The 18,613-nt window shown below is 42.7% G+C and overlaps 2 protein-coding genes across 2 annotated transcripts; both read left to right on the top strand.

The window, feature by feature from the left end:
• The first annotated feature begins 317 nt into the window (after positions 1-317).
• Positions 318-2,336, top strand: LOC123076677 (disease resistance protein RGA2-like). Its single transcript, XM_044498801.1, has 2 exons — positions 318-1,388; positions 2,190-2,336. Exons 1-2 carry the CDS (start codon positions 318-320, stop codon positions 2,334-2,336), a joined length of 1,218 nt encoding a protein of 405 aa, XP_044354736.1.
• Positions 2,337-5,584: 3,248 nt separating this feature from the next.
• On the top strand, positions 5,585-9,814 carry LOC123076678 (putative disease resistance protein RGA3). The gene is made up of 5 exons (XM_044498802.1): positions 5,585-5,663; positions 6,278-6,366; positions 6,932-7,475; positions 7,710-9,068; positions 9,687-9,814. The coding sequence occupies exons 1-5, from the start codon at positions 5,585-5,587 to the stop codon at positions 9,812-9,814; spliced, it is 2,199 nt and encodes a 732-aa protein (XP_044354737.1).
• The last annotated feature ends 8,799 nt before the right edge of the window (positions 9,815-18,613 follow it).

Raw genomic sequence — 18,613 nt, forward strand, 5'->3', positions numbered from 1 at the left:
ACCACCACCAATTCAAACCCATCTCCTTTGGATCGAGTCAAATATCATGTGTGGTAGTACAGGCCATGACGTATGAGGGAAAATAAATAATACTACATAGTAGTTGGTGTCGCTTGTCAGCTGGTGCTAGTTTTGCTGAAAAAATGAATTATATCCACGTCGGACAAGCGGCACCTTCCTTTGCTCGCACTCAAACCACACTGGTCAACTTTCTGTTTTCTACAAAGCCGTAGTACATCGGGGAAGCATAGCATACACTTGCCTTCTGAAACCTTGCTCTCCTCTCATTTGGGCTTTGGCTACTTGATTTCTTCATCATGGTGGCCGTCCTGGATGCTTTCGCGGCCAAGCTGGCTATCATCCTAGCAGGTATGGCAAAGACTGAGTTAGAGATGCTCCTGGGTGTACCTGGCGAGATCACCAAGCTCGAGGCTACGCTCGGTGATCTCAGCCGCATCACGGCCGACGCCGAAAGGAGGCGCATCCACAACCCTGACTCGGGTGCAGAGGAGTGGGTCGGGGAGCTCAAGGATGTCATGTACGACGCCGACAACATACTTGACCTCTGCCAGATCTTGGAGGGAGAAGATGCATCCAAAGCTCCTTCTGGATGCTGGAACATCCCAATGTTGTTATGCTTCCACAACCCCGTTGCTGCACACAAGATTGGGAAGAAAATCCAAGCGCTCAACCAACGGTTGCTGGACATTGAGAAGAGGAGCACTCGCTATGCATTCATCTCCCAAGCAATGAACTCTTCATCAAGCAACTCTATTGATGGAGTTGACAGTTCTTTTATCAAAAGCAACCGCACAACTGGATCGGGCATCATCCGGTCTGATATTGTTGGAGAGAAGATCAAGGAAGATACAAGAAAGCTTGTTGATATTCTAGTCAACAAGGAAGAGATTCGTGCTGGATCAAGCAGTGACAGGTTTCCTGTTGTTGCTATCACTGGTGCTGGTGGGATAGGCAAAACTACCCTTGCTAGGATGGTTTTCAATGACACTGTGGTGAAGGATCACTTCCATAAGAGGATTTGGCTGAGTGTGAATAACAATAAAGAGGTCAACGAGATGACAGTCCTAAGAACCGTCTTATATGCTGTTGGAGGTAACCACAGTGACCTTCCTGACAACAAGGCCCAGCTGGAGAGTGCTTTGAATCTAGCAGTGAAGCAAAAGAAATTATTGTTGGTGATGGATGATGTGTGGAGCGCTAAGGTGTGGAATGAGCTACTTAGAGTCCCGCTCAATGATGGTGCTTCGGGAAGCTGGGTATTGATGACCACAAGAAATATAGAAGTTGCTAATATGATGAAAGCACATCACCTCCACCGAGTTGACAAGCTAGTGGGAGAAGACGTTTGGAACCTGCTTAAGAAACAGGTCAGCATCAAGAACCTTAACCTTTCAAGCATATTGCAAGTTAGGAGAGGCAAACAAAGTTTAGAGTAAACACACGGAGACAACAAATGCTTCTGTGAACAACACAAACAGTAATACCTCCGTGTCCTTCAGTTTTCTCTATCATTTTAGCAATATCATAATACTCCCTGAAGCCAGGTTTTGGGTCCCCTAGTATTTGTGTCAAACTTTAACCATCTATATAATTAAACAACTGGATTTGTATTTGAAAGAGGTTTCCCCAAGGTATAATTTTTGTGACATATCGTTTACATTTTCTTACTTAAATTTATGGTCTAACTTTGTCACGAAATAAGATAACACCTAATAAAACCGGACGGAAGGAGTAACAATAAAGAATTGGTATATATTGATCATTTAGATGTTTTACCCTATTGAAATAATATAACCTCATCCCTTTTTTTGCTGGTAATAATATAACCTTGTCTTCAATTCTATATACTAGCACATATGCCCGTGCGTTGCAACGGAAGAAAAAAATAATATGCATTTAAAGTTAGTGAGAATTCTATGTGCAAGCAAAACCCTGTGTGCACGTGAAAAAGGAACATTTAGCTTCTCGGTTTCGCCGGGTGTGAAGTAATCAATCCGCTATTTTTTCATTCATTGATCAAGGGCATTTAAGAGTTTTGTTACGTCAACGTACGCCAGAGAAGGCCCATGAATTATTCAATCGTCTTTTCCTTTCAATCAAGCATATTTTAAGGTATGAAATTTCTGAATATTGTACGAAACATGAACCATTTTTTAAATCCTGAACAGGTTTTTGAAAATTATGTACACTTTCAGAAAAATATGAACAAAATTTTAAACAGGAACATCTTTTCAGATTCACAAATATTTGTTGAAAACACCAACTTTTTTTATGAAAGCATGGACATTATTAGAATTCGTGAACATTTTTTTTGAAACCAGAACTTGTCTTGAAAATTCATAACATTTTTCGAAATTGTGTATCTTTTATACGCGAAAATTATTTTGAATTGTGAAAAAATCACTAAACCAAAAATATTTTTCGAATTTGGAGCATTTTTAAAATGCCATTTTCTTTTTAGAAATCTCGAACAATTTTATTAAATAATAAACAAATGTAAAATTTGGAAGCTTTTTTCAAGTTCAGAATATTTTTCAAAATAAGAACCAGATTTTGGGATTCTTAACATTTTCCAAAATTTAATTTTATTGAAACTCTGAACATTTTTTGAGAATTTTGAATTTATGAAATAAATTATATAATAAAAATAAACTTTGACGGGGAAAAGAGATACGGGAACGAGAATAAAAGTAGAAGTAAAACACAGAAAATGAATAAATGGGCAGCCCATTATTGGTTGTCGTGTCAAAGCTCTGACTATTTGTCGGCGCATGCGTAAAATAGTATATTTCTAGCTGCATGAGCTGAAAAATAAGTGGGGTGGCTTTGCTCGGCCACTGCACGTGGCCCACGTATTAATTTCTGGAAAAACCTTTTTTTAGCAGACAAACGCATAAGAATTTAGTACCACCTTGGATAGAAAAAAATTCTTTTCGGCGGTGAACCGATGAAACATTTTTCGAATTTGGAGCATTTTTAAAAAATGACATTTCTTTTTAAGCAATCTCGAACAATTTTACAAAGTAATAATAAAAATTAAAAAATGGAAAGCTTTTTTCATGTTCTGAATATTTTTCAAAATAACAAAATATTTTTGGGATTATTAACATTTTCCAAAATTTGTTTTCTTATTCTGAAAGTTATTTGAGAATTTTGAATTTATGAAATAAATTCTATAAGAAAAATAAACTTTAAAAGGGAAAAAGGAGATACGGGAAGGAGAATAAAAATAGAAGTAAAACATAGAAAACAAAAAAACTGGGCCAGCCCATTATTGGTTGTCCTGTGCGAAGATCCGACTATTTTATCGCCCTATGCGGAAAATAGAATTGTTCCAGCTGGGTGGGCAGAAAAATAAGTGGGCTGGCTTCGCTGGGCCACAGCTGGAAAGGCCTTTTTTTTCTAGTAGACAAACGCATAAAATTTAGTGCCACCTCGGATAGAAAAAAATTTCTTCGGCGGTGAACGTTGAGAAAATTGCCGAAACACACCTTGCTTTATTAGTAGGTATAGATATCGATATAGATTACCAAAGTAACCGAAATCGTCCTTGCAAAGAAGTAAATAATAAACATTATTTCATCAAATATGTTTGTTTATAACACTGAAATGGACAGTTACTTGCAAACTGAAGCCAACATACTAAAATGAGGTCTAACTTGTGGCTAGAGTTAGTATATTTGAAGAACAATATTTTAAGTTAAGGATCCCTTGGGACTCTATCTATGCTTATCAAATTCGCTGCCTTGCCGTTTTATAATTAAAAATGCAGGTGGGCAGTTTTCCCCAGTGTTTCAGAAAAAAAATACTGATTTTCAACATGGATAGGAAAACAAGTGCTAATGCAAGGACAGATCTCGGAGCTAGACCAACTAGATTTGTAAATTTGTGGCCCATGTGTACCATGGTGGTTTTGTAGTTTGAAGAAAAATAAATTAAAACTCACGGGACACCAGTGACAATTCCTTTTTTTCGGGTTCTGTTTGCCACATTTTGCATTGTATTGAGCATATCAACCACGATTTCTGCAAGTTTTTCCTTCCCCCCCCCCCCCATATGGACCATTCATATCTAAATTATCTCCTACGCAGCATAGATACTTAGTAATATAGTTGATCCATAATTCATAGTTGCTTTGAGATTCATTCTACTTTTCTGGTTGTTGTCAAAATCTATCTCATTTCAAAATGTTCATTCGGTTTTAATGCACTTGTTCTGGATCGGTTTACTGATGCACGATAAAACATTAAGATACACTCTGGAATGAAAAAAACAAACAATGTAACGCTTTGAAATGAGACAAATTCCAAAAACAGTCCAATAAATAGCACGAATCTCAAAGCGTCCACGGACAGTGGATTTTGTGCACAGGATATTCCGTGCACGGTAGAATTGCTTTTCTCTACTTAATAATACTTGGGGAGTTGTGATATACCTTTTAGGTTGCTACCGCCGGTAGTTGTGGAGCCTAGAATATGGAGGCCTAGATCTAGTCATGTGGGGCTCACCCTTGGGTAGGCACAATGGCTTAGGTACGTCGCCGTGGCATCAGTGAGTTCCTAAGTGAATGCTCTGCTATCAGGTGCTGATGGAGGCGATGCCTATGAGTGTCATGACCCTTTTCGAGGAGCCGTTGTGGGCTCCTTGCCCCATGCTAGGGCTTCACATGAAACTCATATCTAGTCGGTGGGACCCAACGGTGATGGTGTTTTGTGGTCTTACCCTCTTTGGGGTGTCATCGTGGAGCTCAATATCTTCTATTTTCAGTGTGGTGGCCTCTTAATAAACGCTTGCGTCATGGTGTAAAGCATCTACAGACTTAGCAGGGGATAGTGTTGTTCGCCAAAAAACATCTATGGGGACTCCAATTGGAGAGGTTCATGTAATGCTTCAATCTGACTGGCAATGGCTTCCGAGGATTGCCAACAACTTCACCAGCTACAAGTGGTGATTTATGGCCCAGTCGTTTTTATTCATCAATGGTTCGCAACAATTACTCATGACGAAGGTTTTAGATCCCAGATGAAATAAAATACTCATGGGGCATACAGATTTCCGGTTACCGAGGTAACTAGAAAATATCGGGCGGTTACCGAACAATTTTTTAGTATGATTTTTTTAAATGCTTTTGAAATTCAATCAAATTCATCCAAATTCAAATTTTCGGAATTTTTGCTCTGTATGGCGATTTCTCGTTGGTTACCAAGATTCACGGTTACCGCTATAGCTGAATTTTCTGCCCAGTAACAAGATGCCTGCTCCTGACATTAGGATTTAAAAATAAATGCATGCCTCCGTAATGATGCTTGCATTGGGAAATATTGAGGCACTTCTTTAATTTTGCAAGGAAATAGCAAAATGCCTGTGGGTCTTTTTGATGATTAGTTATCAGGCCAACTTCTTTGAACTTAGCTAAAGAGGTAACAGTTTCTCGCTAGTCAACAAATCCTCACAACAACGTCTTGATCACGCAGCTGCCACCTCCCCTAAGAAAAGCTTCGGTTTTCTCCGCCTCCCGTCGGCACCGCCGCCGGTCCACCTCATCTCCGATGGCCTTAGGGCCATGATGGTGTGGTGGATCCCGACCCTTGCCGGCGGGAGGGCTCAGTTTTTAGATGTCCCTTCGAGTTTAGTTAAGATTTGTATCCTGCTCAGGAAGATGAGATGGCGACGGCTCCCTAAAGAAGGAATAAGGTTCTCCCCGCTAGCGCCGGTCCTGGTGGGGTGTCTAGCATCGTCGGGGGGCGTGTGAGGGTGTGTCTCCGGCGGATCTGTCCTCGGTGGATTTGCTCGGATCTGGTCATTGTACGTCTATGTTTATGTGTCTTCAGGTTGGATCCTTCCGATCTACACCACTCTTCATCGGTTGCGGTTGTTGTTTTGCTGCGCTGGTCCTATGGGGCCTTAGCACGATGATAACTTCCCGTTCATCAATTACAACAAGTTTTGCCCGGGTCTGGCGAGGGAGGGGTGATGATGGCGGCGCGCCTTTGGCTCACTTGATGGTCTATGGATCTTTGTAATTTTTCTTATTTTTGTGCTCGTTGTACTACCATGATTGAGGATGAATAGATCAGAAGTTTTCTCGCAAAAAAAAGTTCGAGCTATATAGGATGAGACTTTTTTGGAAACAATATATGCACCACCTTCAACTCTTGCCAAAGACTAGATTACATCCCTCGACTATAAATCCAGAAAAAGTTGAGTTCATCCCTTAATACCAATCACTTCCATCCTTGAGATAATACCATTATAGTTTTGAACGACATAGCAGCTACATGCAAGTCAAATGACAAAGTGTTTGCCATATCAACTATATCCTCAAAAGATATATTAAGCATTCATGTAAACTGAAATACGTTCAATTTTTGTAAAGCTTCTAAATCAAAATAATTTTGGAAAAAAAGAAATAAATATCATAAAAGATCCAAAGTACCCATACTTAGTATTTTTTTTTAGATTTTTCATGTCTAGTTTTGTTGGATTTTCTCTTGTGCTACGATAATGTAGTAGCTTGCTCATGTGGCAGAAAATAGATTGTGATGTGGCCTGCACATAGGTGGCAGATCAGTGAAAATTATTGTGGTAGTATTATCCCACAGATGGATAATGCATGGTGTTGATAACTGCGGAACCAATATCGTTTTGGTTTACAATTATATGTTTTGTTTGTTGTCCTGTAACTCAAACTTATATAGTCATAATTAATGTTGTAGGTAGAATATTCATCTTCTATTTAAAAAATCTATATATACGTTCTATGTAGACAAAAAAATGTTAGCAAGGGATGATGAGCACCAGAGCTGCGGAGCTATGCGGCAATGCATCAAATAAATATTTGTAGTTTTTATTCTACAAAACCCTGCCTCTCAATCGCCTTTGCCTCTCTAATGTTCTAATTTTGTAACAGGTTGTTTTGAATGATAATGACGAATCTCTTGTTGAGGGATTAAAGGATATTGGGATGGAGATTATAGAAAGATGTGATGGTTTGCCACTTGCAGTTAAGGTGGTTGGAGGACTTTTGCTAAGCAAGGGAAAAACAAGAGGTGATTGGCTTGATGTTTGTAGTAATGTTGCATGGTCAATGACTACAATTAGCGATGATGTCAACCAAGCAGTGTATGTGAGCTATGAGGAATTACCACATGTTTTGAAGCAATGTCTTTTATATTGTTCACTCTTTCCTAAGGGTGTATTGATCAAGAGTGCGGATATAGTCAATATGTGGATTGCTGAAGGTTTCATACATATCACAAGTATGAAACAGCCAGAAGATCTGGGAGCGGAGTACTACAAACAATTAGTCTCACGGAATCTTCTAGACCCGGATTATCGTTTTTATGATCAAAAAGCATGCACCATGCATGATGTTATCCGCTCATTTAGTCAGTCTGTAGTGAAACATGAAGGTTTGTTTGTTGAGGAGGGGCTTAATCCAAGTTTTACTTCAGGTACTTCCAAGTTGCGGCACCTGTCCATATCAAAGAATGTAACTGAATGGGCTGCTTTTCACAAACAAGCCTCTCTACAAACACTGATATTATTCGAAAGCCCCAGGGTTGATTTAAAAGGTTTTTGGAACAACCTTTCTCTCCTACGAGTACTTAGTCTACAAGGTGTAAATGTTGTCGAGCTACCTGACTCGATAAGCAACCTCAAACATTTAAGGTACTTGGGACTTGCAGGTACAAGCATATCTGAGATCCCACAAGGAATAGGTGATCTGATGTTTATGCAGTTCATCGAACTTGCAGATTGTGTAAAAATTTCTCATGTTCCAGATAGCATCTTGAAGCTGCGAAAGCTAAGGTATATCAACTTTGCTGGCACCAACATAGCATCAATTCCCCGTGGATTTGGGAAGCTGGAAGATTTGGTCATGATATCTGGGTTTCCAACTCATTCAGATGATAATACAGATCAAGTATGGTCCAGTCTGGAAGAACTAGGGCCTTTGTCGAGACTCACAATGCTTGCCATAGAAAGTTTGGAGAAGGCATCTTCTGGTTTTGTGGCCGCTAGAGCAAAACTTAGTAGTAAAGCCCACCTAAGAATTTTGAACCTGGGATTTACTATTAGGCTAGCACAGAATAGGGAGGTGGAAGAGCAAAACAATGGGGAGCAAGAGAGAGTCGAGGAGGTTTTGGGTAATCTCTGTCCTCCAACCTGCATAGAACAGCTTGCCATCATTGGATACTTTGGACACAAACTTCCCCAGTGGATGAGAATGGTGTCAGTCTTTACCTTCTTAAAGCGGCTTGAGCTATCAAGTTACGCTTGCTATGAGCTGCCTTCCGGCTTAGGCCAACTCCCCTCTCTTGACTATTTTTGGGTTGACCAAGCTCCATTCATCCAATATATCGGTCATGGTCTTCACATGCCCTCAATTGGTGGTCGGGGCATCGGCCTAGATAAGATGCTTTCTGGTGGTGGTGTTGTTGTTGCATTTCCCAAGCTGAGGAAACTTGGGTTTCAGGGGATGTTGGGACTGACAGAGTGGGAATGGGAGCAGCAAGTCCCAGCTATGACAACTTTAGAGGTGCTTACAATTGTCAATTGTCAGCTCAAGTATCTCCCTCCTGGACTTGCACATCATGCAAATGCACTGCGGGAGTTGGATCTAAGAAACCTCTCGCACCTGCTCTCCATACACAACTTCCCTTCACTCGTTGAGCTTCGCATAGTTGACAACCGAACACTAGAGAGAATCAACAACAATCCAAATTTGCAGCACATTTACATTGTTAGCTGCCCAGGGCTAAAGGTATTGGAAGATTTGCCATCACTCAAGAGCATCGAATGGGTGGATGTGACTGCTCAAGTGCTCCCAGATTACTTCCGGCACTCAAAGTTAGATAAGTTGATTGTACAATGCTACATAAGCTTGCTCAAACTGATATCCTTACAAGATGCCAACTCTTCGGGATCCGAGTGGGGAAAGATCCAGCATGTTCAGCAACTAAGAGCAACTGGGTACATATCAGCGGAAGAAACACGATATATCTCCTACACCAAGGAGCCCTACTCCTACAAAACAGACATTGGTACGTAAGATCATCGATTAAATTGTTTTCATCGTGATGTTCTCGTTCTTCCTTTTCTGAAAATATATCATTTCGTTACTTGGTTGTAGAACGACTGGATGAATGTGTAAATGTGGTGGTTGAATAATAGAGAAACAATATCATGAAGGAAGAACCGTCGGCCTTTTTTACTTATGTCGTGACATATCATATTTTTCAAGCGGTGCATATGGTCAAAGGGCATGCATTTTTTTACTGGTATATGCAAAATAGCAGTGTTGTGCATCATTCTTTTTATGTATTTTGAATTCTCCTTGTTTTGCAGTGTCTAGCTCTTAGGCCATGTTTGTTTGGGCTTTTGCTTCTACTTTTGCAGCTTTTCCACTTTGGCCAAAAAGCCATAAAAGCTTCTAAATTGGTACTTTTGGAGCTTTTATGGCTTTTGATGTATCGATATAACAATATTTAGCTCCAAAAGCCATGAAAGCTCTAAAGCACCTATCTAGGAGCTTTTATGACTTTTTGGCCAAAGTGAAAAAGCTGGAAAAGCAAAAGCAAAAGCCCAAACAAAGAGGGCCTTAGTATTGCAAGTGTAGTACTGGACTCACTTTTTGTTTTCTGTCTTAAATATGTCCACAGTGGCCGGTGGCTGTGTCCACGTGGAGGCCTGGAGGGTGATCTTTCTTCAGGCGATAGCAGACACGACCAGGAAGGGTCTCTGCATGGTTTGTTCCCCGTACAACAGGGTGGACGACGCGAGGTTGTGACACAGATAGGTATAAGGATCTCCTGGACATCGCCTTTCATAACAATGTGCTCTATGGATTTACGTACTGTAGATTGTTCACATACATCTTTGAACTGCATGGCAAGCAGGTAGTGGTGGTGATGGTTAGACTGGGAGGCGCCAGCCGCCAGCTATAGAGCCCAGCATGTCGGGCCATGTAATACCACTTGGCCATAAAAAGAAGGGAGAAGGAACATTCTCGATAAACTCGTAGGTTCCTCCAAAACGTCTATCTTCTTGCAAACATGTGTAGCGATTGATAATCCAATGGTCAAAATCTGTAACTAATTAAGTTCAGGTCAGACGTCAATATGGATTGTAAGCATGTGTCTTGGAGGGTGAACAATTCAAAATTTTCAGAGACTATATATATTTTCAGAGATTCACACATACATGGCTTGATAAATATATGATCACCAAATAATAGTGTACTCAGTTTAGCGCATGATAGTTTGGGAGCCGAAGATTGTGACGATGAGTGGCTGGGAGGATGAGCGGGGAAAGATGTGCAATATATTGCACATTCTTTGAGCTCCTCTCCAACGTCGGCAAGCGGCGCCTAGACAAGGCCATGTCCGGCTTCCGGCTAGGATCTATGGTGGACGATGGATGTGAAAGACGGATAAGATAGGGGCACGGCAAATAAGCTTGCCGATGTACCAGATTGAGTCTGGGTCATGGATTTTATTTTGCGAACTAGATTTTTTGAAACCGGCCAGTTTTCGGTAATTTCCATGAAGTCCAAACATATTGAATAGCTTCCGGAAATGTCACTTTTTATTGAACTTTAATGTCTGAACGAGGTAAAATAAAGCTTGCATGTATACATGACAAAATTAACTTATTGGCCTGGCCCCTTGAAAAAAAATTCTTGGCCTGGTGGTAGATGCGGTATCGACTCCGGTCTAGGTAACTAGATTTTCTAAGAGATTGTAAGCCATTCTTTTTTCTTTACTTTCTGTAATATAGTTCATGAACGTAGGAGCTCAAATTTTGAAGCTCACAATTTAGTGAAGCATGCACTTACCCTGGGAGTTGGCCGCCATTTTGGTTGGGGCACCCGGGGAATCTTCCGTGCGTCCCTGTAAACATTATGACGAATTAATAAAGCTTCGTGGAATTGTCTCAGAAAAAATGGTAACTAGATTTTCTTTTTATCACTACTCCACTAAATAAAAAAAATAGGCCCACTGCAATAGGCAGGATTCGAACCGGAGCTCTCCAAAGTAGAGTACTCCGGGTGCACCAGGGATAGCAGAGGCGTTGGATGAAATATGTACTTGCATGGTGGAAGCTGAATGCCTCTATCCTGTGAAATTTGTAGAAAGCACCTCATATAAGTACAAAACAACTATAACTCTCTAATAGATTTGCTCCAAAAGATTTGCTGCCCCAATGTTGGAACAGAAAGACACGCATCTGATGTTCCTATGTACTGGTCGTTTCATGCTTATGCTTTAAGCTTCATCCAACAGATATAAATATGACAACATCTCTACAGGTCACACAGATAGGAGCATGTATTTTCAAAAATGATATAAAAGAATAAATACCGCACAAACATTTAGCGAGCTGATTTAACAAAGCTAATTGAAAGAAAATGAAAAATTATTAAGCCCCTCCCTTGCCGGAGCCGGGCAAACCTTGTTCTAGTAGATAGTCAGGAAGTCGTCGTGCTAAGGCCCCATAGGACCAGCGCACCGGAGTAGCAACCATCACCGATGAAGAAAGTCATAGATCAGAAGGATCAAACATGTAAACACCCAAACAAAGATGAACAAAGACCGCATCCACAGAAGACCAACACCGAAGACACTATCTTTTCCTTTACGGGTCGACTATGTAGTGATGTCCACCCGGCTAAACTCTATGGAGCCTAGTGTCTTGAGTGGACTATGTAGTGACTAGTCATTTTGTTTTCCTTTACGGGTCGATCCCCATGGATTGCCTTGGCAGTTGTTTGTACCTGGCAATGTATAATCTACCGTGAAGGGATATCCTGTGCATGCATCTTTCTGGGACATGCACTATAGTTGTGTAATATAAATGGTATAACCCATTGCACGTATCTCCCTTTTCTCTCATCCACTCCATTCCTTTTCCAAAAAAATTCCATGTTAGTATTATTTATATCTTTTTATATCAGAAGTACGATTTTATGATCTCTTTGCATATTTGTATTCCTGATGACAGAGCTTGGAAATGAGACCAATGTCGATTTTGACAAAATTTTAAATATAAATTTTAAAAACTGATGAAACTGTATGAAACTAGAAACAACAATAGAAATTTGCCTAGCAGATTGTACTTAATGTATCAAAATGTCACATAGGGATTTATTGTGTGTCAATGAGCATCGAAGTGATACATGGAGAACTTGGGAACACTTGGTAAATGTGCTTCAAACACACTATTATGAGTTTGCATTTAACATTCGTTCTTATCAAGTTTCTGTATAATTTTTCGTGTTCTAGAGTACATCAGTGTGTTCCATAGAGTTTAGCATGTTGCATGAAAAGGGCATAAGTTGTCAGCATTATGCCGAAAAGGTTCAATGTGGTTCTTCATGTTCTAGACAATATCAAAATATTTCTTTCGTATCAGTGTGCTTCAATAATAATATTGCGAGTTTGTATTATCAAAATATTGACATTCGTGCTTATCAAGTTTTATTAGTGTTTGACGTGTCCTGGAGTGCATAATCATGTTTCATAAAGTTTCACCATCTTTTAGAATTGAAATTTAAACTTTTCAAAATTTATCCAAGAGTGGTATTGCTTCAAAGCTCTTATTTTAAGGAACACAAACATTCAAACCGTTTATATACTAGCCTCTCTGTTTGAAAGATAAAATGGATTCAAGCTTGAAAATCATATGATAAAAGCATGGGTGGGTGGAGCATAGCTTGAAATCTCTACCACAAAGTTGTGGAGGAAATGTGGATATGCATGTAATCGTATCTCCTTATTAATACCAATATGGCCAGTGCCGTCGCGCGCGCGGCGCCTCCCATGCCACTGCTCCCGTGGCTTCTCCTATCGAAGTACGACGGCAATATAACCAAGTCGGCTTACTGCCCTGAGGACGGCACTGTCGTGACGGTGCCCAGAAAGTCCGTGGTGAGTTGGATCATCGGCGGCCATGACGGCGGCTGGCTTGTCTACTACCTCCTGGCTCTAAGGATCGTGAACCTGTTCTCCGGCGTAGAGGTGACGCTGGCCGAGAAGCAGAGGCAGGTCGTCCGTGCAACCCATGTCCATCTTTTGAAAATTGTATTCTCCCAGGCGCCAACCTCGGGTGACTGTATCCTCGCCGCCATGACACTCAGCTGCGGCGTTGCCCTCTGTAGACTTGGTTGTACCGAGGGCGGATGGACGATACAAGGATCTCCATCGGGAAACCTTGCCGACATCACCTTCTGCAACGGGAATCTCTATGCCCTATACTATCAAGGTGTACTCGTCAAGTTTGAGATTGGCGTGAACAAGGACGGTGCGCCCATGATCACTGATGCCCGTCCGTTGGTGGGCAACCATCCTAGAAGTATAGACTATGTCAAAGATTACCACATATTCGATATGAACGGAAAGCTTGCTCTGGCCTTCAAGACCACATGGTCTATAAGCTCGGAGCCTTTCTTCAAGGTGTCCCTGCTTGTTGACATCCATGATGATGGATCCAAGGCACATTACAAGCACAAGTGGCTAGAGGTGACAAATTTGGATGACTACGCCTTATTTTTAGGGAAGACATTCTCTAAGGTGGTGCACGTGCCAGCGGATACACATTGCAACATAAAGAGAAACCGCATATACTACACCCGTCATGGTTGCTTAGATAAACACGGTGTCATCCCTAGAAGCACCGTATTCTTGGCAACCTGGAATGACGGCGACCACCAGATATACTACATGGAAGATGACATGAAGAAAGACGTGGCTGGTGATGACCTGAAGGGGATCAGGTCGATAGAATACTTCCTGAAGGGTAGTACTAGTACAAATGGTGGCATGTGGGTTGTGCCTCCGGACATATAGCTAGCGCTAGTCTGGACTCTCTGGCTTTAGTGTATTGAGCTGTCTACAAATGTCGCGCTCACAAGTAATGAGCCTATTAAGGAATAATCTGCATCACATTAGCTTCCTTAACCTTTAGTCCTTTCTTAGATTGTTAGTGTTTTTCTTAAGTATCGTAAGGAGTTATAGGAGTAGTATCTTCTTTCCTTGTTATAGAAAAACAGCAACCTTGGAGGATTGATCAGTGAGGTAGGATCTTTGTCAAGAGAGAGCGGGCTTGCTGGGTTGCTGTTCACACATAAATGTTAGAAAGCTCACACGATGACTGAATGTAGTTATATTTTTTTGCGACGAAGGCACAAAGCCAAGTGTTAAGGAGCCGTACTAGGCTGGTTACAGTCTTCCAATAGTAGAGCTCTCAACTCAGTGGGGACGTCAGCAAGAAGCACCAGATGACCACATCCCCATGCTTCCTTGCATGCACAGCCAATTCGTGAGCAAACTTGTTATTGCTCCTTAACACTTGGGAGCAGTCAGACTCAATGCAGAGAGGGCCTTGTTAGACTCGCTTCAATTCTGTCAGCCCGACTTGCACAGCCAGCGCCTAAGCCTCCTCAACTTCCTGACAATGCAACAAACTCCTGCGGACCGACAGCGCAACATTATACCATCATTGTTCCTGACAACAATTCCGACACTAGAACTTGAATGGCCTGCGTCTTTGATGAATGATGCGTCTGCATTTAGTTTTCATACTCCTGCACTCGGTGGTGACTGGTGACCACTGATTGGCCACATCAGAATCATCATCATGCACTGAGCTTTTGCATTGTAGCATCCCTGTCTTCCGTCGGGAGTCTCCCTTCAGTGCTTGAGCTTGATATATCTCCTCCACGAAACAGATCACGAAGTTTTCTGAAATGGTCACAGATTCTTTACCATCCTCATGTACACAAGTGTTTTCTTTTTTGGGAAACAACAGGACTCTGCTGCGTATATTTTTTTAATTTTCAAACAAGAGTACAATGTAAAATAAAATAAACAAGAGAAAGAAAGAAAGAAAGAAAGGGCTATACACAAGAAAAGAAAAGCTAGGCTACCCTAGGGAGAAGGAGAAGAAAATACAATACAACAGCAAGGACCCAAAGGCCCATGAGGGGAGCTATCTAAAAGCTTCAGCCTAGGCTTCAAAGGTTGAATTCTTCTTCCTTGTAGCTGCCCTGTATTTAAGCCATTTGATCTCCTCCTTGAAACGCTGCCGACATATGTAAAGACTACGGGTGATGCCATTGAAGATGACACCATTCTTGTAAGTCAAATAGTCCAAGAGGCCAGAATACAATTTCTAGGCTGAAAGGAACCCCTATTAAAGTCTTTAGTGAGCAATTTCATCCTGAATTCCAGTGAAAGTTGGAGACCAACTTCGAATGAGATAAGTATAACAGAGCTTAGCAAACGAGCAGTGGAAAAAGAGGTGATCCCTGGTTTCAAGATTCTGCATGCTACACATAACACAAGAGTGGTTGGTAGACAGAAGGTCTATCTTTGAAGCATAGCACGAGTGTTGAGCCTATTGTCACTACTGGGAAAAGGCTGGTAGTTGGGCTCGCATTAGTTGCGGGTGAAGTTTAGCTCCTGCTAGGGGTTTAAAACCATGCCCGCTGCTTTGTCCTGCCTGCAATATATCGTCCAGATGAGGTATTGCAAGAGCAAAGTAATAACAAGAGAAACTGAGGCAAAGGGTAACCTGCCATTTTGTTCGGCTACAAAAATTTGATTTAACAAGAACCAAGAATACAACTTTGATTGCAGACTCATGTCAGATAATTTACCCCTAAGCGACGAGCACGAGAATAGAAGTTCAACTTGAATGTAACAAAGAAGACCAAAGAAATAATCAATCCAAAGTAGAATACAATACAATAGAAAGGAAAATAAGCTACTCCCTCCGATCCATATTAGTTGTACAAAATCAACGACAATTAATATGGATCGAAAGGACTTCATTTGAATTGGATAACATGCAACATTAACTCAACATCAATCGATAAAATCAAGACATCTTATATGAAGATACAGCTGAAAGCAGTAAGGATACAGCGGAAGCAGTGGTGCAAGCAGATTTGACGGACCAATTAAACAAGGAGAGAACATAAATGTTCCCATAGGTCCTCACGACCAGCATGGAAAAAGTGGCCAGCCAACAATGGAGAACCAGGATATCAATCTCCGAGCACTATAATGACTCCAATGCCATGAGAAACAGAGGAAAAGGGTAAGCGGCCAATTTTCTCGTCTAAACTATCACTAACTACCCACCTAGCCAAACCAAAAACAATCAAATATAGAAGTAACTTTGGTTGCTAGTTCAATTATAATCATTTTCCCAATGAGAAGGCCGACAAGAAAATTGGTGTGTCAAGCGCTCAATGAATTCGGCTAAAAATATAAACAGTTTCTAGGTACACAAACTGAGAGTAGACCACTAACATATTTTCCAGGTCAATGTGAGTCCAAAAGAATTCAAATAGTAAATAGAAATGAAACAGGGTAACCATATCCACAATACATTTTATTAATGCCTATCATCATAAAATGTGTATCAACCATGACTTTAACATAGTACCAATCTTGATTTGGGAACCTTATGACACTAATTGCTGATCTTGTAGTTGATAGTTCATACAAAAATTAAGGCCCATGGGTTATTGATGCAGTAATTCATGAGTTTCTGGATAATGCTGGGGTTGACCTATTCATCATTGATTCAGGACAAATCAATAGGATCAGAAGTGATCCACACTACTCTATTTCGTTGTTAAGGTTGTACATGTAGACACCGATGCCGTCTTCTATTCCGCAGAAGTAAAAAACACAATTGTTGTCGATAGAAAGAAACTTGTCGGCGTCAACATACACACACACCGGTGCCAAAGAAAAGTGAACGGCCAGACAAACAACTCACAGGTTCGACTGCCTTTCATTCAGTGTTCACCTTGAAAACGTTCATGCCGGGAATTGAGGGTTCATGATGAGTGAAAAGCAACATCTCCACTGCATATTCGAGGATGTAATACCCATTGTCATACACGAAATACTCTACATGGGTTAGATACGGTAGAAAATGAGTCTGGCTGAGAAGAGGTTTGATGTCCTCACGAGAGGACCGACCATCTCCTAATCTTGGGAAACAATGCCCTAAATGGTGCTTAGCACGTCCAGCAGGTTGTGCTCCACCAGGCTAAAACACTCGGCGCAAGGCTGGCCAACTTGAGGCCGAGTGTTTTATCTTGATGGAGCACAACCTGCCGGACGTACTAAGCACCAATTGGGGCATTGATTCCTAAGATCAGGAGATGGTCGGTGGTCTCGTGAGGCGCATCAAACCTCTTCTTGGCCGAACGCATTTTCTACCGTATCTAACCCCTATAGAGTATTTCGTGTATGCCAATGGCTATTACATCCTCGAAGCTTCAGGGGAGATGTTGCTTGTCACTCATTGTGAACCCCCAATTTGCAGCGTGAGTAGTTTCAAGGTGAACGCTGAAAGAAAAGTTCTCGAACCTATGAGTTTTTCGTCTAGCCGTTCACGCTTCCTTAGCAATAGGTGTGTATGTGTTAACGCCGACAAGTCTCCTCGCGGCGCCTTGCCCAGAAGGCTTCCTCGTTGGCGACGTCCTCCGGGTGGCGCCGGCGCCACTCCGCCATGGCCCGCTCGTCCTCCTCGGCGACGAGGAGGCGGCGCTGCCGCCGAGCGTGCTCCGCACGGTCCTGGTCCGTGATAAGACGAGGCGGAGGGGCGACGTCCTGCGCCTGCTGGCGCGTGTGGACATCCTGGAAATTCATCTGCTGGCGCGGCCTGTCCAGGCACCACGCCACCGCGTCGTAGGCGCGTGCGGCCTCGTGCGAGGTCTGGAACGTACCGAGGCCGAGCCGGACGTCGCCGGACTGAATCTCGGCGGAGTACCAGCCGTTGGGGCGCTGGCGGACGCCGCGGTAGCCCGATGCTCCTCGGCGGCGCGGCGCTGGCGGGGCGCTGGAGCGGCGAGGAAAGGAAGCGGTGGAGGCGTCGGAGCGGCGAAGAAGCTACGAGGCGCGCGTGGTAGTGTGGATAGGCGCGTGGCGAGCACCGCAATTTATAGGCGCGCCGGAAGCGGCACGCCAAAAGTACCGCGCGAGCTGCCGCCATTTCCCGCGCGCGCTTGTTTCCAGCCATCACTGGAGCGCGCGAAACCGTCCCGCGCACGCTAAAAACCAAGTTTACCGCACGCGCGCCTTTTGGTGCGGCGGTTGGAGATGCTCTAAGCGCGCGCATACGACACGGCAAAGCTGGTCGGCCACGTTTCCTGACGATCTCCTCGCAGTCGTCTACCACATGATCGCCTCCCAACTCGGCCGTGTACGCTTCGCCGCCATCTGCCGGTCGTGGCGTGCCGCCGCGCACTGTGCACCGCCCGTGCCGGCGCTCCCGTGGCTGCTCCTCTCGCCTCGGGACTGCAGCGGGACGAAGGCTCACCTCCACTGCCCCGAGGATGGCGCCGTCGTGCCCTTACGGCTCCCAAGAAAAGCCGTGATAAAGTGCATCGTCGGCTGCCACGATGGCGGCTGGGTCGCGTCCTCCCTACCGGACCCGTTCAGGATCATGAACCTCTTTTCTGGCGCCGAAGTGACGCTCAACAAAAAGCAGGCGATTATCTCCTGCACGAGCCGGTACCATGGCTCCGGCCAGTTTCAAATCTTGAAAGTTGTTTTCTCTGGACCGC

The sequence above is a fragment of the Triticum aestivum genome, chromosome 3D (assembly GCF_018294505.1).
Source record: "Triticum aestivum cultivar Chinese Spring chromosome 3D, IWGSC CS RefSeq v2.1, whole genome shotgun sequence".
Classification (NCBI taxonomy): Eukaryota; Viridiplantae; Streptophyta; class Magnoliopsida; order Poales; family Poaceae; genus Triticum; species Triticum aestivum.

What these genes read in the sequence shown, in the direction of transcription:
- LOC123076677 (XM_044498801.1), top strand. Translation starts at nt 318, where the DNA reads ATGGTGGCCGTCCTGGATGCTTTCGCGGCCAAGCTGGCTATCATCCTA. An exon ending in GGAACCTGCTTAAGAAACAG is followed by an intron (nt 1,389 to 2,189) that starts GTCAGCATCAAG and finishes AATCCTGAACAG; the next exon opens with GTTTTTGAAAATTATGTACA.
- LOC123076678 (XM_044498802.1), top strand. Translation starts at nt 5,585, where the DNA reads ATGATGGTGTGGTGGATCCCGACCCTTGCCGGCGGGAGGGCTCAGTTT. An exon ending in TAATCCAAGTTTTACTTCAG is followed by an intron (nt 7,476 to 7,709) that starts GTACTTCCAAGT and finishes TGGGACTTGCAG; the next exon opens with GTACAAGCATATCTGAGATC. An exon ending in CTCCTACAAAACAGACATTG is followed by an intron (nt 9,069 to 9,686) that starts GTACGTAAGATC and finishes ATATGTCCACAG; the next exon opens with TGGCCGGTGGCTGTGTCCAC.